At 48.7% G+C, this 17911-nt stretch overlaps 1 protein-coding gene across 2 annotated transcripts in view; it reads right to left on the reverse strand.

The window, feature by feature from the left end:
- Positions 1-16510, reverse strand: part of LOC135921010 (transcription factor Sox-7-like) — a 201757-nt gene extending 185247 nt beyond the window's left edge. Inside the window, exons 1-2 of one of the 2 annotated variants that reach the window (XM_065455297.1) lie at positions 16418-16510; positions 13784-13948 (exon numbers count right to left, since the gene is read on the reverse strand). In XM_065455297.1, the coding sequence (XP_065311369.1) occupies positions 13784-13940 (157 nt within the window). In that variant the 5' untranslated portion in view covers positions 13941-13948; positions 16418-16510. The remainder of the gene's footprint in view (positions 1-13783; positions 13949-16417) is intronic. The other variant, XM_065455298.1, reaches the window with a different exon arrangement.
- Between the last annotated feature and the right edge of the window lie 1401 nt (positions 16511-17911).

Genomic DNA, 17911 nt, shown 5'->3' on the forward strand with positions numbered 1-17911 from the left:
TTTTTTTATGCTGCTTCGCATGTATACGGTCATCTTCATTATAATATGTTGTTGCAGCTTTAGTAGCCGCCACCATTCTAAAACCGCACTTTGTACTGTGTTATATTCAACGAGAATGTCAAGGAATAGTCTACGTTGCATCTCGTCGCCTTTCTGACGTACCATTCTTTCACGCGCTGTCCCAAAGACGAAGAATCCTTTTGCCAGTTTGCCTAAGAGCTTGCTCTCATTTCCTAATCAAACAGTTAAGATAGTCTATGACGGCTCTCGTGTTTTCATAGATGCTAAAGAGGCAACGAAAGAATAAGTTAAGAAAACAGCGGCGTCGCAGGGTCCCTTCCTAAGTCAAAGCGAAGTTATAGTGCTGCATATAACGCATTACATAGCAGACCCGCACAGAGACCGCTGCGGTGAAACTAGAAGGTAATTCCACCAGAAACGTCCGCATTCCGCCATGTGGGCATTTCCAGCCAATCACGGAGGGCTCGGCCACCGTGCGAGCCAATCAGAGATGACAAGATGGCGGAATTTGCGCCGGCGTTCGGTACCTACGGCACCCCCAGCGCCGAACGTATATCACAACGAGGAGACGCGGTCGGTGCGGCATCGGCGGCGGTGCACCTTCGCAGGCACGCACGCTCGGTACCCGAGGGCGTTTCCGATGGGACTCGCTCCGGTGCCGCCGACAAGCCAAGCGTTCCGGCTCGCTACGTCGCCGGCTGCCGTCGAACGGCTCAACGCCCCCGCGTGCCCGCAGAGTGGCGCTGCCGCATGGTGCTCCCGTTTGACCCGTACGCGGCTCAGCGCGAGCGTATTACTCGGACGACGCATGCGCGCCAAGGAGGACGACGTATAACCGACGCCCGCGGGCGCCACACTTGGTCCGCTCCACCCGAACGGTCAGTCATCCCGCGCACGCCGGGGAGGGTCCTTGCCGGAAGTCGGTTTCCGGACGCGTCATGGCCCATATCACCCCGTGTACGTGGTGTGTTACCTGTCGAGACGGCGTATACCGAGGATTAATATGCCAGCCCCCGCGGGCTTCGATTTAGGAAGGTGCACGAGCGTCGTTGGATGGGACCGAGCGAACTATATATATCGCGTATAAACCAGCCCCCCACTGTGGTCGCCGATGTGGCACCTGTGCGCGCGTATGCAACACTGGAACGGTTAAAATCGATCGCGTGACGTACCGCGTGCGACATCGTGATAACGTGCAACGATCGCAGGTTGTTGAAGGCGAAAACTGCGTTTTATACGCGGATGCCTTATATATATTATAGGCGCGCCTTAAATATATATGAGCATAGTTTCAAAGTTGGTGTGCCGTCTTCACGTACTGAACTTTGTAGTAATGCATTCATCCCTAGCACACCCGCCGTGGTTGCTCAGTGGCTATGGTGTTGGGCTGCTGAGCACGAGGTCGCGGGATCGAATCCCGGCCACGGCGGCCGCATTTCGATGGGGGCGAAATGCGAAAACACCCGTGTGCTTAGATTTAGGTGCACGTTAAAGAACCCCAGGTGGTCAAAATTTCCGGAGTCCTCCACTACGGCGTGCCTCATAATCAGAAAGTGGTTTTGGCACGTAAAACGCCAAATATTATTATCCCTAGCACAAGCAAAGAGTGGAACCACCTTCCCGCCACCGTTGCAGTCATCCTGGATACCGACACCTTCAAAGCCAGCATTCATGAAACGCCACGTTGAATCTGTCGTGGTATATTGCACAAATGTTTTGTTATGTTCGCCCACTCCTTTCTGTAATGCCTTTGGGCCCTGAAAGTATCTTAAATATATATATATATATATATATATATATATATATATATATATATATATATATATATATATATATATAGAGAGAGAGAGAGAGAGAGAGAGAGAGAGAGAGAGACGCTTGCGCGAAAACATGCACGTATACGACAGCCGCCACTTGAAGTACCGGGCGGACAGCGTGAAATTTTTTGATGCGGCTCGTTTTGGACGGTCGATAAATATAGTTAAATATACAGAACACCGGTCAGGTCTCTCTCGTGGCGCCACTGAAACGTACGCATGCGGGAAAGTGCCGGCCATGTATTGCCGGGCATCTGCAATGTGCACTCTCGATTTAGTTTCTTAAAGTCCTCTCTCTCTCTCTACATATATATATATATATATATATATATATATATATATATATATATATTCGGTAAATCGCGCTATAAGTTCCGCGCGACCTCGCGGACGCAGCTTTTCAGATCTCGCTAATATCCGAACCTCGTGGCCGAGATGACGTCACGGAGGCCTCGACCATGGATGAAGGAAAAAAAATTAGGAGACAGCATTACGTCACGCGGCCAGCTTTGGCTCAAGCGAACGCTCCGTGAAGTCAGTCCCTTTGCTCAGTGGCGGCCCATGGAACACGTGACCTCTTGCGTCGAGGTCACGCGGAGCAAGAACGGAGGTTCGCTGAGACGTTTGGGAATGGCCGAGAGCCCGATGTGCGATTCCTGTGGGTACGAGGAGACCATCGAGCACCTATTGTGTACCTGCCCCCGCTACGATGTACTACAACGCCTCTCTCTGCAGGAAACTTTGCACCGACTAGACTTACGACCTTTCACCGAGTCAAAGATACTCGGACCGTGGCCACACCCGTCACTGGCACGAAAAGCGAATCGTGCATTACTGCAATACTTGAGGTACACCGGTTTAAGAGTCCGTTTATAGTGTCCCTGTGCATAGTGTCCCTCCCAGACGTACTCTGTGCTTACTCTCTCCCTTTCTTCTTCTTTCTATTCCCCTTTCCCCCACCCCCAGTGTAGGGTAGCAAACCGGATACTCTTCTGGTTGACCTCCCTGCTTTTCCTGTCCTTGCTTTCTCTCTCTTGGTTCCCAGTAGCGATGCCAGTAGCTTTTATTCGGTTATTAAATTATGTGTGTTAGGAAAATTATGTGCGATTATAAATAATGCGGTATGGGATTCCAGACCATGGATCCGTTATACTCCAACAGTCTCTGGCTGTATCTTTGCCAATGTGCGGAATAAAGAAGTTGAATTAATTTTGGGGTTTCACGCGCCGAACCCGCGATGGCACGTCGTAGTGGTGTGCTCAGGGTTCATTCTGACCCACAGGGAATCTTTAACGTGACCCCACGGGGTACGGGTGTGCATTTCGCGCCCCATCCAAACGCGGCCACCGCGGCCGGGATTCGATCCCGCGACCTCGTGAATCAAGAGATTGCTGACTGCGGCTCCAATAAGCATGTGGTTATCGCAAATATGTTTAGTAGAAAGGGATCGTGAGTTATTTGAGAAACAATTTGAGCTTTCTTATACTTCTACGTGGCATCAAGCGATAACACCTGAAGTGATCGGAACAAAGGCGCACATGTGATCTGTAATCTTCGAAAAAGTAATCATTCGTCAAACTGCGTATGTAAGTGTATCGAAGGGACAACACAAGGCTAAGGCGGAAATCGGGAAAGACACAGGACAGCCACAGACCTGCTTTTTTTGTCTTAGTCGTCTTGAGCTGTCCCTTCGAGATGTTCAACCTGTACTTTGCAACTTGCCCAAATGTCGATTATTCTATCGTGTATAAGTATGCTGACTGGGCTGGTTGCATGATGCATCCTGAAAGGGTTACGGAAAATACAGGACGAAGTCGTCTACTGTGCATATTTCGTCCCATCACTTGCCCTGTTCGATCCCAGCCAAACTGCGAATGAACGAGTGTATGCACGTGGCAGTGCCGAACTTGTCGCGAAAGCAGCTACGATTCACCTCTGATATCTAGCTTGCGACGACGCTGGTAGCGACATCTTGCGACTGTTTGTCCAACCACAACGCGCAAAACACGTTTTTTTTTTCGGTTTTCCTGTCGAATAAAAATAAAGCAGAGGCGGCATGTTAGCGATTGCGCCGCTGCTGACACTTTGCACCACCCTGCATAATATAGTCGGTTACCGCCGTACCTCTTTGGTTGAACTCCACGTCACCATGTGGCGCCACCAACCCGGACGTTAACGTCTACACCTAAAGTAATCCGCTATTTCGCAAACGGCAATAACTTTAACGGACAAGCTAAAACTCGTTATTAGATATTCTTAGCATGACAGAAAAGCATTGCAGTATGCGGAATACCGGCAGAACGCCGGACAGACAGACGTGAGTACCAGTAGCGGTGACGCCATCTTTTGACGCTGACGTCAAACATACTGGACCACAATTTCAACGAGCAAAAGCGTTGCCAGCGACAATCATTAGCATACCTATAGTGGATCTTTTATTTTTCTCGAGATCAATGACGCAACACAAAGGTCTTCTCAGGTGCTGTGGTTGAAGAAACAGTCACAACGTGGTTCAACCAGCACTGTTGCTGCCATTGGCGTCTTCGGTGTACCTGTGTTCTGTAAATTGTTATACGTTTACGTACAGGCTAAATCTTTCTATTGAGGGCAGCAGCATCAGGGGCTTGTTTGGTGCAGCAATGTTGGCAGCGACATCTTACGACGCTTTCTTCAACCACAACACGATAGAAACGTTTTTGTGCCTCATCCGTATTGTCGCAAGAGGGAGAAAATAAATGTTGAGTCATTATGTGTTAATTATTGTTGCTGTCGACGCCATTAGGGACCCCAGCAGCTAAGGACAACATGGTCATACTTCCGTCTCCTCTAGTTGAACTTAGCGTCTCAAGATAGCGCCAGAAGCGCTGCCGCTGTAGAGTCTCTTTATTCTTTATGCCGCTGCCGTCGACGTCTTCAGGCGTATTCCGTGATGGCATTCGGGACATTGTCGAATTCCGCCACGTTTATAAAATTTGGTAATGGCGGCATTTTCGAGCCAATCGGAGAGGCTGTAGCATGTCCTCCAGGCCTGTAGCCGTTCTGGACCAATCAGAGCTGACCAGATGGCAAACCTCTACAATATGGCGGAATTCGACAACGTCCAGAACACCGCTCCCATGCAGTATACCGTCAAATATGTGACACTGGACGGACAGGCTGAAGAATCTCTCTTATACACGCCGGTCAAGCAGCACATACTGCGTGCAACAGCGATGTTGTCTCGACGCCGCATCATGCGCCGTCTCGTTCGAGCACTTTATCGTCTGAGGTCAGCCTCCTCCCCCCTCTCTACTCCCGATTGCAGTGTGGACTCCTGTGTTACGCCCACTCTGATTTCCGTTTTATTTTTTTCTTGATCAGACTATAATTATATATTTTTTTTGTCCTCCTGAGCTAAATACACACGCGCGCGCTCAAATCGACTGCGCGTCACCTCGGAACAACGATAAAGCGCGAAGCCACCGAGGGCCAGCGAGCCGCCGTCCTTATCTTATCGATGCGAGCTCCCAAGAAAAGCAGAAATCACCGCCGCGCACCGTAGAAATGCGCCGGCAATACGGTAAGCGCCCCGGCTGCTAATGTTGCAGTCAAAAGCGCGCGGCTATAGCGGCTATATGACAGAAAGGAAGGAAGAAACGGTATCGCTCGAATGCCATTGTGAGAACGTATAAACGCTTGACGGGAGTATGCTTCTTCCCAGCACGACTTTATGCCTTTTGCCGTTTCCGTTTTTGTTTTCGTTCATTTTTTTCTCTCTCTCCGTGTGTGTGTGTGTGTGTGCCCACTGAGACCGTGCTCAAAGAGCTGCCGGCGGAATAGAAACACCATTCTTCTCGGAGCAACAATGCCTCCTCGAGCGCGCCCACCCGGGCGCGCATAACAGTGGCCGCTGCTGTAGTGACGTATACAAATGGTGAGAAAGAAAGCGATACGAAAGAGAGAGAGAGAGAAAGTCGAGATTATTCGGGCGCCGGCAGTAGTTCTCTAGCACTACTTCCCCAATTTCCGCCCTATACATATTATACGTGAACGGATTAGCCATTCGACTAATAGAGAGATTTAGCTTGTCTGTGAACGCACTACCGTTTACGGAATGCCGGTGACGTACACATCAATGACGCCGCTGGTGGCGCCATCTCGCGACGTTGAATTAAATTACGACGTTGGACGTCACATTGCAACACGCGGGCCTGCGCGAGGGACGCAGTACACTGCAAAACAATGTTCCCGCTTAAAAGTGAATAATGGTGTAAATCGCTCTACAACTCACACCCGTGCACCTAAAAGCAGCGTCAGGATGTGAGCTAAACACTAATTTACACCCTCATTAATTTTTAAGGGTGTAAATTATTATATGGTGTAGTGGGGGCTCAGGGTTAATTGCGACTCCCAGACGCGTTGCTAACTCTAAACAAGGAAAAAGCGTTTTTTTTTTATAAATTTGCCCGAGCATGTGATGCCATCGGCTGCGAGGAGTGGATCTCCCCACCGCCTAATCTCCCTCTTGAAACACAGAAACGTCGTCTGATATCATGGGAATTCTCCACAGAGACCGACCTTATCGGACGGGCCTGACTAGACCTCGGCACTTTTAGTGCAACTATATAGCTCAATAACCCTGCCCGTCAATTCGCATACGCTGTCTATACAAGAGCAATCCCTTTTCAATATAAACGTTTTACTCATTCATTCAACAAGCGCGCATGAGCATTTGATTTTTCTTACCCGTAAAAAATTTTAATTTCTATCGTGAGTGAAATGAACCCATGTAAACTATGACGCGCTATACAAGAACGCTGGTGTACAGCCAACTATGGGTTAAGACACACACACACAACCACATGTATTCCGGAAAGCACAGACAATTCGTGTCGCGCATACAATCAGATTGCACGAGGTTCGGTGACAACAGACAAGGGATAGGACTTTTGATGACATTCGAGAAACTTGTGATGCATGCAGGCGTCTCCTGCGACGTGAGATTACGTTTAACATTTGTTAGCCGGTGAAAAGCGGTCACCAGAGAAAGGTAAATAAGTACACGTGTCAACACACACACACACACACACACACACACACACACACACACACACACACACACACACACACACACACACGCACACGCACAAACACACACATACATACATACATACACACATACACACATACATACATACATACATACATACATACATACATACATACATACATACATACATACATACATACATACATACATACATACATACATACATACATACGCGCGCGCACACATGGCTGTCCATCATGCAACCCGAACGCACTTAGGAGCAAGAGCCCCTGTCAGGCCGAATGGCCTTTAGCTCTTGTTTCCTCTTTCTGTAATGAAGAAAGGAAATAAACTTCAAACTAGAATAGGCAACTCGAACTGTCAAAGGGAACACGAGCGCAAGGCACGTGCAAATTTGTCCCTCCGGCCACGTCTACAGTCACCTGGCTTTGTGGCAGGCCATTCGCGGTTGGTGGCGCTCGCAGCTGCCTCTACAACCCTGTGCAGTGTGCAATACTGCACAGCCGCCACTTGCCGCTAGGGCTCCAGGAAAGCGAGAGCCGCACGACAGTGCGTTCCCTTCAACAGTGGACCGTACTGTAGACGCAACAAGCCGCCCATGTATGCATGCGAACCCTCATCGACCTCAGGGATATCTATCTATCTATCTATCTATCTATCTATCTATCTATCTATCTATCTATCTATCTATCTATCTATCTATCTATCTATCTATCTATCTATCTATCTATCTATCTATCTATCTATCTATCTATCTATCTATCTATCTATCTATCTAGCTAGCTAGCTAGCTACCTGCCTGCCTGCCTGCCTGCCTGCCTGCCTGCGTCTGTCTGTCTGTCTGTCTGTCTGTCTGTCTGTCTGTCTGTCCTCCGCCACCACGGTTGTTAAGATCAATGTGTATAGCTTTGAAACGCTTAACTGTCCACGGGAAGGTCTATTATGCCGACTTTCCCTGAAGACACAAGGACCATCCATCCTGTTCGCGCGCGGGTCCTTAAAAAGAGCGTTCGACTCGGTCCCCGAAGCGCACACGAATAAAAGAAAAAAAAAGAAAAACAACTCGGCTGCCTCTCCCGCTCGCCGCTTTGTTTACGGCGCCATTGTTACGCTCCCGAAATCATTACAACCACGCTCCGCTATGACTCCGGCGGGTGCGTCCTGCTTTATGTCGACACCTCGGGCACGAAAATCGCGCTCCCGCGTGTGCAGCTGTTGCACGCACGCAAAAGATTCTAACCTTGCTAAAAGCGCGAAGCGTTGTGGAACCGCCGAATCCGGCATCGGCTGGTTCACCATAAAGAACGGTTTGGCTATAGAGAGAGCTTAACGGTATCTTTATAGCTTAGCCAAAAGAGAATTTAGTTCTGGGGTTTCGGCGTGCCAAAACCACGACTTTGAGTACGAGGTCCACGCCGTAGTAGGGGAAATCCGAACTAATTTTTTACTTCAAGGGAAGTATGGTGGCGCGATTCAAAGACGGGACAAGAGAAGACACAAAGGAACACACACCTAACCTAACCAACAAGCCCACATTGCAACCCTCGTAATTTTTGACCACTTGATGGTTCTCTCTAACGTGCAGCTAAGCCTAAATACACAACCTTTTTTTTATTTTTTTGCCATTTGGCTCCCGTCGTAATGGAATTGAACCCGCTACCTCAGCAAAGTAACGCCATATATCAACTACGCCACCGCGGCGTAGATAGCGACAGGCATGGCATGCTGCTTCAAGTTGGATAGTGAGGAATGAAAGAGTGAAAGAAAGAACAAATCTACTAAAAAGTAAACACACACATTAATACATACACGCGCCTGAAATACATTGGCACCAAAGTTATTTACAGAGTCCTGTTAAGGTTCCTGCATGTATTCCCTAGGAATGCTCATTAAGGTCCCTGCATTAACGTGCCCAGGAATGCCATATAAGCGTCTCAGCGTGGCGCCGTTCAAAGTTCAGCTCGGCTATAGTTTTCGAAGTACGCTGTCGACTAGTATGGTACTAGTAAATGACTAGTACCGGCGTAACTCGGCGACTTTTCGTTCACGATTGGCTCCCGTGCGCAACTTCACTGAAAGGAGTAAATCGCTGCTAAAAAAAAGAAAAAAAAGAAAAAAAAAGTCGCTGATCTCAACAGGGCTCGATTGCGATCTAATGTGCCCGTGTGACGCTGGTACAGTTGAGAGACACCAGACGTGGCGGTCATGAGAATTCGCGTGATAACCGCCAAGACGATTATTAATCGATGAAATTTTCACTAATTCCGTAATTACTGTCACTACAGGGGTCCTGTTCTAGGTGCAGAACTGAAGTCAGCCGGTATACTCAAATCGTAATATTTTGGTGGAAAATTTATGTTTGGCGCTATAAAGTTTCGACAAATACGGACTCGAAATCTGCCGCGAAGTGCACCGCTGTTTTAGTCAATAGTTATTGCACTGCAGTTTCTCCGTAGTTCGGAATAACTGCAACAACAAAGAATTTTCGCTGCAGATATTGGGTCCGTATATATTTCTCGAAATTGCTGCAAAACAGTTTCTAAAAAAATATTATGCTTCGCGTGCTGGGTGATTCTAATTCTGCACTTACGTGTTCCGTATAGTCAAAGACGTTAATTAGTGAACGTTGGGCAATTAACGACTTTACTGGCGGCTACCAAGCAAATTCTGGTGTCCGCCATTGCTACGAAGTTTGGCCAGTAAACGAAAGTATACAACGTTGTCTCAAGTCACGCACACTTTGCAGTTAAATCTCCGACAGTCGTCGCAGTCGATCGCGGCCGTACTCTCGACTAATTTATGAAGCAATAGGAATTGAAACCAAGCCAAAAGTCAACACAGTGAACGTTATATGTCGGTGCGCAGACCACTGACCTTATACATCCCACGCCATTCTTCCAACCCCTCACCCAAATTATGTGTTTGGGGTGGCAGGTAAGTCGTGGTTAACGCGGTCATGGTCACTAATTGTTAACTGTGCGAGCGGGAAAAGCAAGACCAGACACAAGAACCACGGGTAATTTTTATTTCTGCTTTACCACGTACGATTACCTGTGATTCTTGGATCATGCTCTTGGTTTCCTTGTGGGTAGGTAACACGTCGATCTGGATAAAAGAAGTATAGTTGGAAGTCCGCGTTCGTCCTGCGCATAGCCGTGCCCTTCATTTTCTGCTCGTGCTGTTGAGCTGTTACGTCAACCCAAGCCCCTGCCCGAAAAACCGAGTTCGGACTTGTGGTTTAGTAATTGTGTAAACCGATGGCAATATATATAAGGCAGAAGCGGTCATTCGAATACACAATTGGGGTCTTTGAGACTACCAATTTCCCGATAAGTACGCACAGACGTCGTAGACACACAAGCACACAAACATGCTAAGTCTGTAAAAAATGCAAACAATAGAGAAAAAAAAAAGAGTACCAAACCAGCTAGGTGAAGCGACCAATACGCACCCGCGTTAAGTAACAGTATAGTCCATTTCCACTGTGCAATTAAAAACACTACTATACGCGGAACACATGAATGTCATTTGCGGTCCGTACGGGGTGTGAATGTGGGTATACAATATGCCCGTAACGAAGAGGTGTAGGTTACAAGATGTCACAAGACAAACTCACGCGCTCCCTTCCTGCATGCATAGTTGTCGTCAGTCCTGCAAGCAATGTCGGTTCCGTTCGCTTCTCCGCCTTTCCCGTGGGCAACTGTGCTTTGGCAACAGGGCCACACACTTTCGTTTTCCGTTGTCGTGGCCGGGGAGAGCCACTTGCGATGGAAAACGGCTACAGTTCTCCGTGGAAGCCGCGGTTATCGCCCGGCTCTCTGTCGTCTTCGGAGTGCACAAACAGCGGAGATTTGTTACTCCGCTCTTTGTCAACGGACGTCGCTTTCTTTCAGGCAGCAGTCTGATGAAACTTGTGGTTCAAGGCATTAGCCTTCGGTTACGCCAAACAGCGCTTGATTTGCTGAGCAGAATTTGGGACAGCCAACGGCCTGTCCTAATTCAGGCGCTCCTATATATAGGTAAAACTTGTTTAACCTCGCGATTATGAACGTGCTCATGTAGTTTGACAACTCTTCACCTTCCCTCCCTCTTTTTATGCGAAGCATATTACGAGGGCTCAACCCAGCTCCTCAGGCGCGGCGGTGACCATGAAATCACGTGACACCGTGACGTCACGACAGAGGAGAAGTGGCTTTGGCTCAACTCTTGCAAGACGGGCTGGGTGGGAATCGAACCAGGGTCTCCGGAGTGTGGGACGGAGACGCTACCACTGAGCCACGAGTACGATGCTTCAAAGCGGTACAAAAGCGCCTCTAGTGAATGCGGTGTTGCCTTAGAAACGAGCTGTTTCTAAGGCGTGCGACGCTTGCTCAGGCGCACATTTCGTTGCCGCGCCGAACGCTGCGTTGCTCGACGCTCACCGCGTCCAATGCGGGGCGCGTAGTCGCTGGCGGGTCGACGGGAACGCTGTCGCGTTCCACTCTTGAAGGCGAAGCAGGGTAACCCATGAGTTGTTTCTTCGTCTAGCCGAACCAAATATAGCCAAGGAACAGCAGTTCACCAGGCTAAACAGTGGTTCAACAACTAAAATAAAGGCTAGTATGCTTCGCATCCTGGGCTTAACCTTAGCTAAGCCACAGCCATTTTTTTCTTCTTTATCTCAAGTGCTCGGCAAATGGCTGCTCCCTCCTCAGGACTCACCCAGGAACTCTCGGTTTGTGGCAGACGACAGCGGTGTATGCAGACGAGCGAATGCAGAACGCGGCATCATTGAGAAGACAGCACACCGTATTCACTAGAGGGCGCCACTTGTAGGTACGAAGTTGTAAGTAGCTCAAAAACGCTGGGTGACCACTTGCAGCCAACCTGATTTAAAGGGAATGCCATTAAGAATCATTAGCGCCGTCTGCTACGTGCGGTCTGTTTCAGCGACTCCATCATCGTAAGCCAACCGCGGCTGCTATTCCGGACACCGCCTAATTCCGCCATATTATTAAATTCCGTAATGGCGGCATTTTGGGCCAATCAGAGGGGCGGGCCGTACGGTAGCCACGTGGGTCAATGAGAGATGACAAGTTGGCTATATTCCGACATTGTCCAGTATGGTGCGCCGTAATGTTGTTTCCCACAAATATTACCAGTCGAAGGTCTGGCACTGCGGTCGTCCAGCTACCAAGGAATTATAAAAGGAATGATGGCAAGTATACGTAAACTTGTCTCGATTGTCTCCGTGCTTGTGGCTTGAGGCGTTCTTGTTGCGTTATCCATAACGGTTTATCTTTCTAAATTTACAAGCAAACATTTTTCTGAAGGAATGGAGGCAATGAGTATCTGTGCAACTGAGTAATCATCGCATATGAGTGTAATTGCGAATTCACGCAAAGAAAAAAAAAAAAGAGAAACGCTTGGCTTTAAAAAAATTACCACGAATAAAACATATGGGGGAGAGGGATGATTTCATTGTCTGCTCTGTTGGATATTCCTGGTGGAATATACAAGGGATATTTCTACGATCCAATTATGAGACACGCCGTAGTGGGTGGTCTCCGAATTACTTTTGACCACATGGAGTTCTTAAGGGCTGGGTTCGCACTTCGGGATGGATCGCCCATTCTGTCTGCAGACGTGCATGGCGTGTTTCAGCGCCGCCCAATCACGCATCGCACGTGGTATGTATACCCGCTGACGAGCTGCGTGATTCGCTACACCACTCGGCTACGTCACACTCGCCTGCGGACTGGTTAAGCGATCCGTATATACCGTCGCATTGACGGTGTATAGAAGGTCTTTAACGTGCACCCAATATGCACGACACACTGGGCTATTTTTTTTTTGTCTTTCTTCCGTTCCGCCCCCATCGGAATGCGGCCGGCGGGATCGAACCCACGACCTCAGCAGCGCAGCGCCATAGCCACTGGGACACCGCGGCGCGCGTTAGGGTTCATTCAAAATTCTTATGTGCCAATAATTCAAGTTGCTTTCCTAACCGTTCGCACGGCACTATATAGTAAGATTCCCTGTGAATTCACAAGTTTCCGTAAGACGCTCGCCTTGTTATCGAAACACGTGATTTCATTTTTTTTTCTTTTTTGTCGCCTTCGTATCCACTGAAAATATTATTAGAGAGTTTCAGAAATTGCGCGTGACCTAACCGAAGAGCGGAATCAACGACACTGCGAATGCCGATATAACCAAGCGCGGCTTCATTTGTACTTTTGTGATGAAGGGGCTTAGCCCACGCGAACTTTGGGTATAGGCTGTATACTTCTAAAACACCCTATTATCATATTTACTCGCGTGATGTTCTATGAGGACTGAATCAGGCAGCGGGCCAGCGTCAAAGATGCGTACTATACTCAATATGGCAACTTACATGTAAGGTTTACAGGGTGGGTCATATTTAGCCCCACATCCCCTTCCCCCTACTCCCTTTCGCAAATACAGTCACCATTTGAATGCATTCTTGCGATCTGTCAACTCTTTTCCACCCTTTTCTGTCCTCTCCTAGCATGTTTTGACCTCCTTCCCTCTTCTATGCAAAGCAGCATGTAGGTAGTCCTACGTATGCCGGGAAAGAAATTGCCAGTCAATAAAATTAAATTTATCCCAAAACAACTGTGCGACAAACATGTGTGAAGGTTCAGAAAGACCCCGAAAACCCGGGTGGAAGCAACAAAACCTGTCTTAAGACGTGTTGGTGACGCGAGGGGTGAAAAATGCGACGCGTCACCAGCCAGCAAGTGGGTCGACCGCCACTGCGTTCGCACACTATCAGGTGTTACCCCCCCTCCTCCACACCCTTACCTCCCAATCCTGTCACACTGCGCTCGGACATAAGGTCGTTGCTGCCTTCCCCCTCCCCCCCATCCCCCCGTACCCCCTTTCGGTCACCTACCTCCTCCCGGAGAAGCCCAGAACGACGGCAGCTGCTTGCCAAGAAGAGATCCAGGCGCCGAGCGCAAGTGTGTGAGAATAAAAGAAGCATCCCGATCGAACGGTGCAAGCTCCAGCAGACGTGACCTGAGACGACGTGGAGGTCCCACAGTCATCATGAACGTTCCTGCACGAAGAAGAGGTGGGGTGGCCGGGGGGGGGGGGGGGGGGTTGCGGAGGGGGTTGATTTACAGTCGGCGCAAACGCAAGGTCTGTACGCCACGATGATGACGTAGTCTTTCTCTACACCAGCGCCGGTCCGAGGACAAGCGTCTGGGAAACCGAGCGACAGGCCAAGAACAGTGCTGCTCGCGGCGACGGCGTGTAGGGAGGTTCGAGTGTGATGCCCTGGAGCGTCGAGGAAGGAAGGAACTAGGAGGAGAAGCATAACGTAACGAGAAACGGAAGCCAAGAAAAGTGGGCCCAGCACGTGATCGTGTCGCTGTAAGCTTTAGTGTCTGCCACCAAACGAACACGATAAATGTATATGTTGCGATAAACGACCCAAGTTGAACGAGCACATCGAGAGAAAATGTGCACGGAAAGGTAATCGACAGAGCATCTGAACGAGTCCGCGTCGATTAAAACCTACCGGAAACCAAGCGCACTGGGCCAAGTCTGTCGAGATGCACAGACAGTGGGTCACGTGCTGGGCCGACTTCTTGAGAGCGAGAAAGCGAAGGGGATGGCTTCGCGGTCAATCGCCTTGCGAAGGGGATGTTTGCTTGGCGTTACGTTTCTTCCCTGTTTATTTCCTATACATAGTATGCACGTACGTCATTCAACGATACTCCGCGACTTCCGGTTTACGGCAGCGCTATCTTGCGGAACCTGTAGGCCTATGCGTGCGCCTGGTGATAAGGTACCCCAAGATGGCGGAAGCAGACGACAGCAGCGGATGTGACGTCACGTGCATACTACGTATACTTTCCATGATGCGGGGTCTATGCAAACGCGCGCTGCTTAACATGCGTCGATACCCAAACAACCCCGGAAATATGCAAGTTCCTTTACTCCGGGGTTGCTTGGGAATTGACGCGCATTAAGCGGCACGTGTTTGCATGCACTCTGCATCACAACTTTAAACGCTTATCTTTGGAGAATACACATGCGCATGGCAATTTCGTTCTCCATGTCAGATATGGTTGGGTGCACGCATTTATGTCCCTTGTTTCCCGAATAAACCTTTCGTTGCGAGTTCAGGGCGCCTGTGTTGTCCATATCTTTTGTAAATCCGTCTTTCCGTTCGCGCCTGTGTGTGCGTGTGTGTGTTTTACGCTGTTTAGTTTTTAGGGATGGATTCACACCAACACCTCTTGCTGCAGTTAAGTATACTTAAAGGAAAAAAAAAGGAGATAAAAGGCTACGTGGACGCAGTCTACACAGTAGAGACGACCAAAACTCGGTTAATTCGGCTTAGAAAAGAAGATAGAAAAGGCTTAATTTCGCTACATCGAGACTTTCAGCGGGTTAGGATCCACGAATGTGAGCTGGGAAATAGAAAGCACTTCGTTATATCGAGGTTTCACCATTTGCTACGGAAGTTTCCGGCTAAGCTATAGCTCGCCCGTTCCATGGACGTAAGGACATCTACTCGCATAATAATAATTTTTAAACAAAAGTTGCCGCGCCGTACACAAGTGTCGAGTACGACGGAAGAGCTGTTTCTCGGCCTCATGCGCGCCTCTGACGGACCGATTAATTCGGAACGGCCCCAGCTTGGTAATCATCTCGGCACTTCCGCGCTCTGCCTCGCTTGGGGTGTCAGAGCAGCAAGGTCAGCCTACCTCGCTTTTTTTTCCTTCTTACTATGCCGCGCACGTAAGTGCGCGTGATAACGGGTCACGTCAGCTGTTAGCACCGAGCACCGAAATGCCACTGCAGCAGAGCCGCGCTTTAATGACTTCGGCCTGCGAGGCCCTTAACTCGAGGTCAAAGTAAAACGACAAGTCAGAAAGTTAAGAAGGAAAAGGAATCACGCGGGGCCAAATACAAGAAGCAGAAAATGAGAAGCGAACCTCATCGCTACACTGTGTTCATCGCTTCTTGCCCGGAGGCTGTGGCGATGAACAATAAGCAAGCTTTAAAAGGCGAGCGCAGCACAGTCGATATGCGCGCTAAACGTCGGCAGAGCCGCCATTACGGACGTTTTTATTTACTTATTTTGCGGCCAGCTTACCCCCCCCCCCCCCCTCCATTCATACGAAGCCCGAAGAAGATTACGAGGCTATTCCTCCAGGCCGCCCAAAGCGGGAGGGCAAATCTCCGGACTGGCGCTTCTTTTGCCTTGCAGCTATTTTCACAGCGTTTCGCTTCGCGGAACTGCCCTGATGAAGACCGGGTGTGACAAGTAGGAAAAACGGGCTCGCGACCATCACAGTCATCGCACAGGCCACTCAGCGCGCCCTAAACACGCTTATTACGTTCGTCGGAGGGAACGGTCGTTTCCATCCGCCCTTTTCGCGGCTAGTGTATCTAAATGTCACGAAAGACGTGCGCCCTGCATGCAAGCGGCAGGCGTTCAGGTGGAGTAGCCGTCTGTGGCTCCGTCAAGTTCGCCTTCGAGTTAGGCCAGTTAGAAGTGCGCCCTGCTCACCTTGCAAGCGGCAGGCGTTCAGGTGGAGTAGCCGTCTGCTGCTCCGTCAAGTTCGCCTTCGAGTTAGGCCAGTTAGAATCTAATCAAGTTTCGCGGGAAAAAAACTACGTTGGCTACGGATACGGAGAAGCTTTCAGGTCTTTCAAGCCGCTGGGACACGTGGCGCCACCTGTTCAACGGGAAAGCAAGCTTTAAATATTGCCTCCGAGATTTGAAACTATTCTGCGAACAGCCCCGCGTGAGTTTAGTATAAGATGGAAGGCAAACTTCGCATTTATGAAACTATGCAATAGCACCTGTGAGGCGCGGCTTTGCGAGCTCATGACATTTTAATCAATGATTTTGCAAGTACAGCGCTGAAGCATTGCAACTTCGTTTATTACATAACATCCGAGATTGCAGTTCATCCAAAACCATCTCGGAGACAACAGTAGTAGCCATTGTATTTCTGGTGATGATCATGTGATACCGGCACAGAGCGCACGCCAATTTCAGCTGCTTCACAAACAGTCTGATTTCATTTGCCTGCTTACCAACAACGAATAGTAAGAGGAAGTTTTAGCTCTATCCCAACTCAATGCCGCCTATTCAAATACATGCACGTAAAAGCGCTCTTCTGCTATAACCACTGGGCCGATTTTAATAAAATTTATTGTAACTGAGCAGTCTAACTCAAAGCGACGTATAATACATGTGTTTTGTCCGCTTCAGATATACTATTAGATGCAATTTACAGAATTGTACTGTTTTTCAATGCAGAGTTCGAAAGTTGTAAACTTCGAAATTTCGTTTTCTGAAGATGTGCGATTTTCTAGAACTCCTATTACAAAATTGGCGACCTAAATCGAAAATTCGCTACCAGCAGTCCCTAGATTTTAACTTTTGCCTTTAGGTGCATTAAACATCACATTCGGTGCAGCAATTGCTGAGAAAAGCACCTGTCCCACGTACTTAGATAAAAGCCCTCAATCTGAAGCTTCCTCGCAATTTTCAGGGTACCAACCCTGATACTCAATGCATGTTACAGTGCTGAACCGTTAAAGAGAAAAATCTCAGCAGTAATTGTCTAGCTGTTTCGACATTATATTGTGATGTCCATCATGTCTCAAGCTTTCCTCTCGCAAGAAGCATGAATTAGACTTCGAAGAACCGCAGCGATCCAAAGCCATTCCTTGAGCAGCAACTTCCCGCGGCGTCCAAATGTGACACACTTTTTTAACATGTTATGTTCCATGTAGGGGCTGCACAAGTGAAAATTTAAGCCACACAGGTTTTCTGCATTAGCTGCGCTGACAATACGAAAAACTAATAGCTCACTCGCACTGGGGCAATTAGTGCACCTGCTGCATTTTACCAGATGCAGAGGTTCACAATAAACTGGTGGCAAGAATAAAACTATCCGGTGGCTTTCACGGTGCAAAAGTGTTTCATGCCTTGATGGCGACATTTGATGTTACACTGGATTTCGATACACCAGCAGTTTTCAGAACACCA

The sequence above is a fragment of the Dermacentor albipictus genome, chromosome 6 (assembly GCF_038994185.2).
Source record: "Dermacentor albipictus isolate Rhodes 1998 colony chromosome 6, USDA_Dalb.pri_finalv2, whole genome shotgun sequence".
Taxonomy (NCBI): Eukaryota; Metazoa; Arthropoda; class Arachnida; order Ixodida; family Ixodidae; genus Dermacentor; species Dermacentor albipictus.